Here is a 12,524-nt window from a genome sequence, read left to right as displayed (position 1 = left end):
ACACACACACACACACACACACACACACACACGCATGCACGCACACATGGGCTTTAAAGTCTGGACCACTATGTGTGTAAAAATCATCTGACACTGAGTATGAAGTCCAAGTTCAGATGGCATGAATAGCCTAGTACCAACTTACTACTATCTGGTCTGTTGTGGTTTCTCTGAAAACAGTTTCATTGGACATTAGATTCTCTTTCAAACTTGTGAAAATGTTATCAGACCTACCTTTGTACATATGCTCAAACTCCTTAAACAAATTCCAGCGCTGAAATTGTTGTTTTTATGGCGATTTCTAATACTAATTGTCTTTTTCTCCCCTTAGCCTTACCTTCACTTTTGCATTTTTGTTTTTGTTCTCCGGTGTCTGGAAATGAAGTTCAGGAAGAAATTAATGAGAAAAGATCCTGTGTTCAGGTTGAGAAAATTCAAAGAAAATTTCATGTTTTATTTTAATACTCATTGTGGAAAACATTTTAATATGCCTAAGTTGATTACGTAAAAATTACTGCACGGGATTGTTTTCTAGGAATTGTGTACTATACAAAATTATTATAATTCATGCTATTTTAATGAGCTTGCTACAGTGAGAGAAGCCGCATTAGCACACATAAGACGCCAAAAAATTAAGGAATACCGTAATTTCACTTACATACTAGAAGAAAGTTATATATGAGAGGTCAAATCTTTAAAATAATGGCTAAGTGTAGCCAATCCAGGAAGATAGAATAGTCTGAGCAAAAGAACAAAAGTTGATATAAACACCACCTTCCTATAGAGTTGAGAAGGCAGCTGGAAAGAACTTTACGTTTGTGTCAAATGATAATAGAAAATTAAGTTGAAGCTAAATTTTGGAGGGTTTTGGAATAGAGAAGCATAGAGGAGATTTTGCGGATTGCATAACGGGAAACCGAGACCGGTGTGGTTTGGAAACTTCGCCTAACTTACAAAATATGAATCAAGTTCAAGTGCGAAGTAGGTGTTAGGGCAGGAGTATGACAAGATGACAGCCATGTTTTAGGAAATCTGTTTACAGCAGTAATTTGTAACAGTATGAAGGAGGGAGCTGAGAATCCACAGTCCTCAGTGGTGGGGATGATGAAGCAAAGAATTGAATTGAATTGAATTGAATTGAATTGAATTGAATTGGTAGCAATCAGGAATGGGGGATTCTGACCTATTCCTAAGAAAAGACAGTGCTCACTTACTGGTGATTCTGTGCCCTGGATTTTCTGGGATGCATCCCTGATTCCAACTGTTTTAATCCACAGTTCTTGCAAGGTCTTCAGAATTCCATCCATGTCAAAATTACAGTTGCTAGGTGCCTTTTTCGTGCAAATGGTGGCCCCAAATCCTTTGCCAGAGAGTATGTACTATTTTATTACTAAAAAAAAAAAAAAGCCACAACTGACGAGGAAAATTAAACCTAGGCAGAAAGCAAGGATGATGTAAGAGTAGCCTCAGTTGCCTCATTGATGGAAACCAGGCTGTTTGCAAGGCAGACAGTAGAGAGCAGAAAAATGGAGCCTGCGTTGTACTCAGAGTTCATCTATTCAAATGATTGAGCATTCTGCAGAATGTTCACTATTTTTGCGACAAGCTTTTCAACTGGAAACCTGTTATTAACAGACTGTTTTGATTTTAGAATTTCTCCAAGGGGCAGTGATACTTGTCCAAACCCTGAAGAACCCGAAGGGGAGGATAAAGATGTTCAGATGGAAAGAATGAGAACCACAAATGCAGTGACGGTTGCAGATTTCGAAGAGGTCGAGCCACTAAACATGTTCATCCAAGAAAGGGGGCTACTTCCCCATCTCAGTCTTTTGAAAAACACTTTGAGGTTCTTTCATCCTCACCCACGTAGCTCAGTACTTGACATCAGTGACTAAGCAATGCCCACAACAATAAGAGAACGAGGGAGATACACACACGTGCTCGCAGACACAGATTTGTTAATTTAGTTTTCAGGGTCGCAGTTTGGGGAAGCAAAGCTAAACATTACAAAACCTAAGTCAGGCTTTGTGAGTTTTGTGAGCTGAGTAAAGCTTGCTGCAAGAGGAGACAGTTTATCCGGGGCATGTGTGTGTTTGTGTGCATGTGTGTACGTGTGTGTGTGTGTCTTAACAACCCTGTTGGGTTGGTGGGTGTGTCTATTCCTATTTCCAGAGGAAGGGCGAGGACAGATCATGCGATACGGTGCAAATGTTATCTCCTACAGGGCGACAGACTGGGAGGGCTCACTTGAAAATGGCAGTTTCTGGGGAAAGGACCTGTCTGAGTCATGACTCTGCACAGGGAAAAATGTGGCTGGAGGGAGTGTGGAACACTCCCTCATTTCAAGGTTGTTACTTGACTCTCTCTGCAGAAACCGGTCATCATTGCGAGCTGTCTGCGGAAGGAGTATGCGGGCAAGAAGAGGAACTGTTTTGCCAAGAGGAAGAAAAAAGTGGCCATAAGAAATGTCTCCTTCTGTGTTAAAAAAGGTTGGAGAAAGCAGTTTCAACTGTTTGCAGAGCTAGCTTGACCTCTGGAGATGAGTTCTTTGGGAGGGAATAATAATTCCTGAATATGGGGCCCTCTGTTGATGATTCTACAAAGCAGCCAGCTCGTCAGCAGGCACAGGCACATCCATCCTGCTTAGAAGCCTCAGTGATGATATAACAGTGGGGTTTTTTTTCTTTGCCTAAGAAGACAGCTACGTCTGTTCTATTAAAACAGGCAAATAGACAAAAAAGCGTAACAGCGGGAGAAACAAACAAAAAACAATAAAACACCAAAAAACAAAAACAAAAAGAGGCAGTCTTCCTGTTAAGAAGGCTGGGGTAGCTTTTAAAGTAATATCATTTATTTCATCCAGGGATTGTGGACAGGAGGGAACTCACTGGGGCCCAGCAGTACATTGTGCATTCAAGCAAACAGCACATGTTGGACAAGGGTCCCTTAAATGCAACAGACTCTGGGATCAAAATTTGTTTCAATTCCAGCTCGGCATCTTATTGGCTTTATGACCATGGGCAGCTTACATATCCCTCCTGAGTTTCTTTGCCTATAAAAGGAAGCCAATAACAACGCTAGGTGTGTGTGGGAGGGAGGAGGGGGATAGGTGAGATACTATATTCGGGCACTTGACACAGAGTTTGACACATCGTGAGCCCTCCAGCCGTATTTGTTTTTGTTTGTGCTGTAATTATTTGAAGCAATAACTCTGAGCCCACCTATCTCTTTCAGGTGAAGTCATAGGGTTCTTAGGACACAATGGAGCTGGTAAAAGTACAACTATTAAGATGATAACTGGAGACACAAATCCAACCTCAGGGCAGGTCAGTAAACACACAGAAATCTGGCCATTAATGCCGCCTAAAACAAGCATTAACTAATGAACACCGATGACAATCTTAAAAACATGTAAAGGATCCTTTCTTATTAATCCATTGATTGATGCATTGAATGAAGAGAACTAAGTAAAAATTTCTCTCCTTCATTCCAAAAATAGTTAGGTGCTGAAATAGGGCTACATAGTATCTCTAATATCCTTTTTATTGAATGAAAGGTAGCGACACTAAAAGGAAATGTTTGGGTAAGTAAAGCTGAACACTAGCTTTATTCGTGGTCAAATGATTTGGGGTGTTTTGGTTTTGGTTTTTTTTTTTTTTTTTTTGACTTGTGTATCCTGAGGACTTGTTGAATTGAATTGCCAAGATCCAGGGCCCAGGGAGCAATCATGAAGAGAGGTTGTGCAGTGGTGTGGTTTGCTACAGAGGTTTCCAAGCTGTCTTTCCATTTCTACGCTTGCCTCACACGGCAGCCGAAGCAGTCCTTAAAAGATGCAGATGAGATCATGTCTCTATCCTACTTAGCATCCTTCAGGTAGATTTGACCCCAAATCTTGGGGCGCCTGGGTGGCTCAGTCGGTGGAACGTCCGACTCTTGATTTCGTCTCAGGTCATGATTCCAGAGTTGTGGGATTGAGCCCTCCATGCTGAGCGTGGAGCCTGCTTGGGATTCTCTCTCCCTCTTCCCCTCTCCTGCTCTCTCCCCGCTTCTCAAAAAATTAAATGTAAATAAATAAATAAATAAATAAATAGGAAGATCCAAAATCTTTAGTATGACCAAAAAAGGCCCTGCAAGATCTGGGCTCAGCTCACCCCTTACTCAGATTGGCCTTTGGTCACCTTCCCTCTCTAGGATCTTTGGGTTTATGTTTCCATTGGCAAAGAGTGCTCTTCTTCGGCTTTGCATAGACTTGGTTACCTCCTTCTTGCCACCTTAAAATTCACCTCCCCAAAAGGACTTTCCCCGACTACACTCGTAGCTATGATGGATCTTCGCTCTTTATTCTTTATCACATTTACTGCCTTGAAAGTATCAAGCGGGGGCTAGAATTCATCCCCATGTGTGCTGACGTGCTTTTATCTCCCATTTCTCTCTCTAGATTGAAAGTTCTGTGAGCCCACATTAACTAGTTGTCTCCTCTTTTGTACTGGGGAGAGAGAATATAGCATCAAGGTCAAGGGCTTGGATTCTGAAGGCAGATCCCAGCTTTAACCCCTGGTTTACTTTGTGTGACCTTCTGCCCAGGTTTTTAAATCGATGCACACATTAGTTTTCTCCTATGTGAAATAGGGATGATAAAACTAATATCTGAGTCAAATACAGTTTTTCTAAGGGTAAAGTAATTCAAAACACATAAGATGCTCAGATTCTGTCACCTAGTAAGCCCTGGTACACACGACCTGTTAATGCGATCACATGGCACAGTGACTAGCTCATAAAAATAAAAAAGTGCTATGTATTGGTATTTATGGGTTCCTGTGGGCCAGACTAGTGCCCAGGACTTTTCGTTTATTACCTTAGTACAGGATTTCTCAAGCCTGGCACTGGTAACACTTTGGACTAGACGATTTTTATTGTGAGGGACTGTCCTCTGCGTTGTAGGATATCGAGCAGCCTCCCCAACCTGTATACACTCGATCCCAGCAGCACCCAAGTGTAACAACCAAGAACAGCTGCAGACATTACCAGATATCCTCTGGAAGGAGGATTGCCCCTAATTGAGGATCACTGCCTTATTTTATGACAAACTTGTGAAACAGATCCTATAATTATAGCTAATTTGACATTGGGGAAATAGAATCCTCGATGAGTATCAAATCCTTTGAATGTTTGGATCAATGAAGGAAGTCAAGCAACGGACAACCAAGTAAGCGACCCTGAACTCAATCAAGGTAATGGACTTGGTAATAAAGTCTAAACTACAGTAGAGGGATATGACAATGTGGGATATCTTCCTTTTGATTTCTGGCGTTATTACCATCTTTTTCCTAGAGCTAAGTGATCCCTTATTTACTTTTGCCCTCTTGGCTGCCATGGGTGTGAGAGAAGGGCATCCCTGAAATATGCCCTCACGTGCACATACACATGTATACACAATTTTGGACTGAATGTGAGAATGAACTTTCTGTGCAGGTGGTGTTGAAAGGGAGTGGCGAAGGAGCCTCCCTCGGGTTCCTGGGGTACTGTCCTCAGGAGAACGTGCTCTGGCCCAACCTGTCAGTGAGGGAACACCTGGAGGTGTTTGCCGCCATCAGAGGGCTGAAGAAGGGGGACGCCACTGTCACCATCACACGGTACATGGGGGGAGACATGCCTGTTCACTACTGGAGGGACGTGGTAGGAATGACGTTGACCCAGAATTAAGGAAGGATTAAGATTCAGATCCTAACTGATGACTCCATTCTTGTGGGAGAAGACTTTGTCACCAAGAAGCCAGTCCAGTGTTGTGTTCTCACACATTAAGCTGGAGAGAAAATGTTCATATTATTATCCTTTTAAAATATAATTTATTGTCAAGTTGGTTTCCATACAACACCCGGTGCTCATCCCAACAAGCGCCCTCCTCCGTGCCCATCACCCACTTTCCCCTCTCCCCCAGCCCCCATCAATCCTCAGTTTGTTCTCTGTATTTAAGAGTCTCTTATGGTTTGCCTCATATTATTCTTAATATGGAAAGAAGTCATTGAAAATATGTATTTGACCACCAAGAAAGGTTCATGAAGTATCCTAGGTAGTTTCAATTTATGATCACTCAGAATACTTTTTTTTTTTAAAGAAACTTTTTTTAAGTTTATTTATTTTGGGATAGAGAGAGAGAGAGAGAGAGCATGAGCAGAGGAGGGGCAGAGAAAGAGGGAGAGAGACTCCCAAGCAGTCTCCATGCTGTCAGCGCAGAGCCTGATGTGGGACTCGATCTCACAGCCGTGAGATCATGACCTGAGCCGAAACCAAGAGTCAGATGTTTAACCGACTGCACCACCCAGGCGCCCCGATCACTCAGAATACTCTTTTTTAAATGTCTCTTAATATAGTGGTTGCTCTGATTTGCCTATTCTTCTACGTATATTCGCCATTGTGTGGCGGTAATATGGATTGACTTGCTCCGCTCCCTTCAGGTTGGTGGATGTGCTCAAGCTCCAGGACCAGCTGAAGCTGCCCGTGAGGACCTTATCCGAGGGAATAAAGAGGAAGGTAAGAGGGGGGGCTCAGCGTTCCTCTGCACACCCCACATGTCGGCCCCAGACACGCTGTTCCTCTCATTCCAGCTGTGCTTCGCGCTGAGCATCCTGGGAAACCCATCGGTGGTGCTTCTGGACGAGCCGTCCACGGGGATGGACCCCGAGGGGCAGCAGCACATGTGGTGAGGAGATGTCATGAGTAACCCTAAGTGAATTTATTAATCCTATAACAACTGACCTTCACAATCATTGTTTATAAGGTGAAAGACACCGCATTATCAGATAATGCAATACTAAAGGGGGAAAGATCTAATGTCTTATCACAGCCAGTTTTTATTCAGGAGAAAAAGATCATTCTAACACCTTAATACTCAGTGAATTTCGTTTTCCTGGTAGGTCTTCTGGGTATGCATGGCCCTTTTTATACTCAACCAAACCCACCTATTATTATTCAGGCTTGATTTCTGCAACATCACCTGATACACAGTTCTTATGGAGGAAAAAAAAAAATCCCAAGTCCTTAGGAATATTCTAAGATCATTCAGCCCCAGCCATGCTCTGAATGATATACTCTACCCAATAGTTTGGTTATTTACATGACTGTTGTCCCTCCGAAACTCCTTGCTAATCTGAATTCACTAGTTGCTTCATGGGTGCCAATGGAGGTGCGTTTACAAGTCTTTTCGTCTTGCCCTGAGCATTTCCACTAGGTAACGTGCCCCTTGACCTAACTTTAGGCAGGTGATCCGGGCCACCTTTAGGAACACGGAGAGAGGCGCCCTCCTGACCACGCATTACATGGCAGAAGCTGAGGCCGTGTGTGACCGCGTGGCCATCATGGTGTCTGGAAGGCTGAGGTGGGTGGCCGTCCACACCCACACTTGGTCTCCAGTGGGACCTGAGCAAAGCACATTTCCCTGCACCGGGTTATCCCCATACAGGGGCGGGAGTGGCTGCCTGCTCCCCCTCTGCATGGCTCTGGCCTCCCGAGGCTGAAATTCACCGGCAATAGATTCATCTTCTCTTGCGTGACTTTGTCTTCCTCCAACCTCCAGATGTATTGGTTCCATACAACATCTGAAAAGCAAATTTGGCAAAGATTATCTGCTAGAGATGAAGGTGAAGACGCCCACCCAAGTGAAGCCCCTCCACTGTGAAATTCTGAGGCTTTTCCCCCAGGCTGCTCGGCAGGAAAGGTAAACATAGGTGTTAGTTTGTTTCATTGTTTTGTTTTTCCGTTTTCTATTTCTATATGTTGTGTTTTTTTATTATGGCGAAGAGAAACAAAAGCTTTCCTTGATCTTTTATTTGTTTTTTTTTTTTTTAAATCTATGGTCATTGCGAGTACTTTAATTATTAGAGAAAGGTCCAATTCCAAAGGATACCCCAGCAAAGAAATAAGGGAACAATGTGCTGATTTGGAAGCTGACTGTTGTAAGGGAATTCACATATGTTCCTGGTGGTTCTGTCACGTGCCGGGTCCCAATGCACGCGAGGACCTAGGTCATCACGATCCTTTCTAGAGGGTAAAACCATTCCCATTAAATGCATTAATGTATAAAGCCCATGCCCAGTACTAGACATCAGTCAAAGCTTGGTGAGTGGTGGCTCTTAGCATTTTTGTTATTATCAGTAATGGCGTTTGAGGCTCAGGTAGGTGAGATAATGCCAAATCCTAACAGTGGAGCCTGGAGGTGAACGAAGTCCTTTTTACTTAAATGTGATTCTCTTCTCACGAAGAGGGATGATACGTAATCCTGCTCCTTCCCTTCTTGAGGTGTAGATGCTGCCGGTTTCCTCCTTTCTGTCTCCCAATCCCCCCCAAGAGGAAAAGGGACCCTTACTGTAAGAGCCGCCTCATGCTTCTGCTTTAGTAAAGTGACATCTTGTTGATTAAGGAGCAGCCACATGATGGCTGCGTCCACCTGCAGATGCATACAAAATTGGTGACGACATTGTTGCTGCCTTTTCCACATGCGTTCGTCCATGGTTATCTTCTTGAAACCTGAATCTCAACCTCACTCTCTCTTTCTCACAGGTACTCCTCACTGATGGTCTATAGGTTGCCTGTTGAGGATGTGCGACCCTTATCACAGGCTTTCTTCAAATTAGAGATAGGTAAGAGTGACTATTGAGAGATAGGACTCGGGAAAACAGAGAAATTCAAATCTCGTGTAAAACCAGCATAGAGTTACACGGACATGAAATCATACTGCCATACCATAAATAAAGGATTAAGACTTTTAATCCAGTGGTTCTCACCCACGAGTGAGTTGGCAATGTCTGTGGATATCTTTGGCTGTCACAACTGGGGGTGGAGTTGAAGGGTGTGACTGGTAGGTCGCCCCCAGGTCAAGGCCAGGGATGATGTTAAACATCCTGTAATGTACACAGGTCAGCCCCTCCCATTGCAAAGAATGATCACACTGAGATATCATTAGTGCCAAGGTTGAGAAATCCCCTCCTAATTGAATGAGGCTCTAGAGGGAAGAGATCGTTGGCATTTGGGGCTGGAGTGTCCGCAAATTCTTACCAAAAAATACAAACAAACAATATATGATTGTTTTTGTCTGTATGTACTCTTAAACAGCACTAGATGTTGATAAGGAGGTTCCTCTCTGTTGATATGGGCTAAGCCATAATTCTTTTCTAGACTCTTGGATGGTGATCTTTATATACTGCTTTGATCTACCACGGGCTCGGCATTTGCCTATCACGCCAGTGTACGAAATCTGATAAAAAGCTGAACACCCTCCCCCTCTTCTTGATCTGTGCTTTCTTGTCCCCTGTCCATCATTAGAAGCCCCAGGATTCTAGTTCTTAGAGAAATGTTTCTCCTTGACACAAGGTTAGGATCGCCCCAGATAGCTTTTCTCTTTACTTTCTCCTTCTGCCGGTCACCCTTGCTCTAGGGTCTATGTATCCATTTTCACAATGGGCCATTTTGGCCTAGTGATCAATTTTGCATCATTCCAGTGGGAGGGAATCCCACAACAGACTCAAACCAACAGGAAGTGTTTCATAACCAATTGGGAGCAGGGAAGGGGATGTTCCAGGAACGCCGCCTCCCTGGAGTACAATGGAGCCTTTTCTTAAGAGCCTTCTAATGTTTCTGTTTTTAAAAATGTTCCCTCCCACCTCGAGTTTCTTCTGCCGTGTTTAATTTGCTAACAGTAAAGTTCTCACTTGGAGGAAAAACCCAACTTTTTATCACAGTTTCCCGCTCCCCTGTGTCATGGAAATGTAAGTTAGCATTTTTTTTCTCTCCGAATGTGAAGTTACACACAGTCACATTCTCAGCTGCGATACATGAATTGAATGAGGTGGGCCCGATAGTGTGCAAGCACAATGCATGCCCATGACCATTCCTCTGTCGTGCTACACACACTCATTCTCCCACGCCATCAGATCACTCTGGGGTTTTGCAGACTGCAATACTCCAGCCTCCCATGCCCACTCCAGGTCGGAGCTGCTTAGTATTTGGAGACCCGAAGCTAGGGAGGTAGGTTGGTCTTAACTCCCTTCTTATACTTTTCCCTCCTCTGCTCATAAGCTGATGTTTTAAGCCTCTCCAGTGTGGAGTGTAAGGGGAGGGAAGAAGAAATAATATGACAGCAATGCTTGATTAGATTAAGCTTTGCTTAATCTAAGTCCCTTTGAGCTGTACAATGGTACCAGGGCCTCCTGTGCAGAGATGATCAATCACTGGTCCTTTCACGGGGTGCTTTTGTGAGTTCCTTCAAGACTCCCTCTCCCCTCCCGTCTGCCACCTCTGACTACAGCTTCCATTCTGGAGTGGGTGATGCCTTCTCCTCTTGGTCTCTTGGTGTCTTGCAGCCTCTGGGCCACTTCTTGGTATCCCCTTACCCTTCCAAGAGGTCTCTTGGGGTACCCCCCATGGGATGCACCACCTTTGCCTCTCCACAGTCTGAAAGTGCAGGGCCATCACCGTCCACAATCCTTTACATGTTCCCAGACATGAGTCAAGGACCCAACCCCACGTGCCCAGATTGCAAGCCGATCCTACCGCATTCTCTGTCCACATCCGGTAACTGTCCACAAGAAACCTTTGCTTTCTAGTCTTACCTCTCTGTTCATTATTTTCTTCCTTTTACGTGTCTGCTCGTTTGAGGTCTTAATCACAGTCTACATGGATAACAGATGGTAAAAAAAAAAAAAAAAGGGAATTAGACAAAGTGTGGTCTATGAAGGGACCATTTGCAAAGGGGCAAGGCTCAGCATAAGTACCCAAGTCTAGAAACGGGAAAAATGTTGCCATTCTTAGGTCCAAAGAGACTAAGAGAGGGAGCAGTGGCTGGAACCCAGGAGTAGAATCACGTAGAATTTCCACCTGGTGGGAAGCAGGGACTTTCAATCAAGGCACAAAGTTGATGTGACGGAGGGAGTGAAGGAAGGAATAAAGGCCTTGAGCCCCCCTCTCCTCTGTCCCTCCTCATGAACTGCCACTGGTGGAAAACACCAGAAAAAGCCTCTTAAGTCAGCCTGTGGAACAAAGATCAGAGTAAAGAAGAGGGAAGGCAGACATAGAGGGGCACATGGTAGTGTTCTAGCCCAAAGGGAACCATCTCTTAGCTTACCCTGCATAGGTGACCTTGAGCCCTTTACGTTGTGTTCCAGTCTTGTGTGGCCCTGCCCAAACTCTAAGACAATGGGAGAGTATTTCCAGCTTGTTACAAGACCATAGGGTGAATCTGCCTCTCCGTGTTCAGTATACGTGCTTCCGAAGCAAGCACATGCCTTTCCATATTTAGTCCGAGAATATCTATTACCTTATATTTTAGATTTTAAAATCTATTTGCATGTACATTTTTGTACATAGCTTGGTAAAACTCTCCAGATAAAAATGATGTGAACCCCTCATGTGCACCCATCTTTCTGCAGTTAAACAGAGCTTCGACCTGGAGGAGTACAGCCTCTCGCAGTCCACCCTGGAGCAGGTGGGTCCGTTTTAGGGACTTTGTTCCATCCGTGGGACAGAAGTGTACAAGCTGTGCCCGTGCTTTGCACTCGCTTGGAGCTGCGGGAGGCAGCGTGACCTCCCCGTGTCTTCATTTCTTGCCCCTCTCAGGTGTTCCTGGAGCTCTCCAAGGAGCAGGAGCTGGATGACTTTGACGAAGAACTTGACCCCTCAGTTAGATGGAAGCTCCTCCCCCAGGAGGACCCTTGACGCGCCAAATACCCTATGTTGCTCTTTAAGCTTCTGCCTCGTTTGAAAGATAATATTTTATATCATTAATATATCTTATCTCAGACGTGATATAAAATGCTTTTGAAACTCATGCCACCATTTTTCTCAATAATATTACGTATAGTGGGACTAAGGCGCCAAGTCAGTGAGAACAGTCGTGAAACCAGACCACGCGGCTTCTATACCAGCAACGAAATCCCACATTTCATAGGGTGGTCAATTAAAAATGCATTTACTATAGAATGTTTGGGTTTCTGAGGATGAGACAGAGATAGTTTTATTTTCTGTCTTCAAACATCAAAATACTGACTATCTTCGTATCCTTTTGAATGCAGTACATAAGTACAAAGTAAGACCTAATCCTGATTTTTGGGGGAAAGGGAGGCAGTGATTATTCAACAGCACAGTATTTGCTTTAAAAAAAATTTTATTTAAATTCCAGTTAGTTTGGGGCGCCTGGGTGGCGCAGTCGGTTAAGCGTCCGACTTCAGCCAGGTCACGATCTCGCGGTCCGTGAGTTCGAGCCCCGCGTCAGGCTCTGGGCTGATGGCTCGGAGCCTGGAGCCTGTTTCCGATTCTGTGTCTCCCTCTCTCTCTGCCCCTCCCCCGTTCATGCTCTGTCTCTCTCTGTCCCAAAAAAAATAAATAAAAAAATAAATAAATAAATAAATAAATAAATAAATTCCAGTTAGTTAAACATACAGTGTAATAGCAGTTTCAGGTGCACAATATAGTGATTCAACACTTGCATATGGCACCCGGTGTTTATCACAAGTACTCGCTTTTGGTAATTCAGT

The 12,524-nt window shown here is 44.0% G+C and overlaps 1 protein-coding gene across 7 annotated transcripts in view; it reads left to right on the top strand.

Annotated features, from left to right (window-relative positions):
- ABCA9 (ATP binding cassette subfamily A member 9) overlaps positions 1–12,169 on the top strand; it is a 71,367-nt gene extending 59,198 nt beyond the window's left edge. For all 7 annotated transcript variants that reach the window (XM_086687867.1, XM_086687863.1, XM_086687865.1 and 4 more), the window contains 12 exons: positions 332–423; positions 1,652–1,772; positions 2,372–2,489; positions 3,235–3,326; positions 5,473–5,633; positions 6,456–6,531; positions 6,606–6,700; positions 7,256–7,375; positions 7,574–7,714; positions 8,557–8,636; positions 11,421–11,476; positions 11,608–12,169. In XM_086687867.1, coding sequence (XP_086543993.1) covers positions 332–423; positions 1,652–1,772; positions 2,372–2,489; positions 3,235–3,326; positions 5,473–5,633; positions 6,456–6,531; positions 6,606–6,700; positions 7,256–7,375; positions 7,574–7,714; positions 8,557–8,636; positions 11,421–11,476; positions 11,608–11,706 — 1,251 coding nt within the window. In that variant the 3' untranslated portion in view covers positions 11,707–12,169. The remainder of the gene's footprint in view (positions 1–331; positions 424–1,651; positions 1,773–2,371; positions 2,490–3,234; positions 3,327–5,472; positions 5,634–6,455; positions 6,532–6,605; positions 6,701–7,255; positions 7,376–7,573; positions 7,715–8,556; positions 8,637–11,420; positions 11,477–11,607) is intronic.
- Positions 12,170–12,524: the final 355 nt, after the last annotated feature.

Source organism: Puma concolor, chromosome E1 (genome assembly GCF_028749965.1).
Source record: "Puma concolor isolate L17-30 chromosome E1, mPumCon1.1.hap2, whole genome shotgun sequence".
Lineage (NCBI taxonomy): Eukaryota > Metazoa > Chordata > Mammalia > Carnivora > Felidae > Puma > Puma concolor.
The sequence above is the reverse complement of the archived record's forward strand: the minus strand, read 5'-3'. Positions and strand labels throughout refer to the sequence as shown.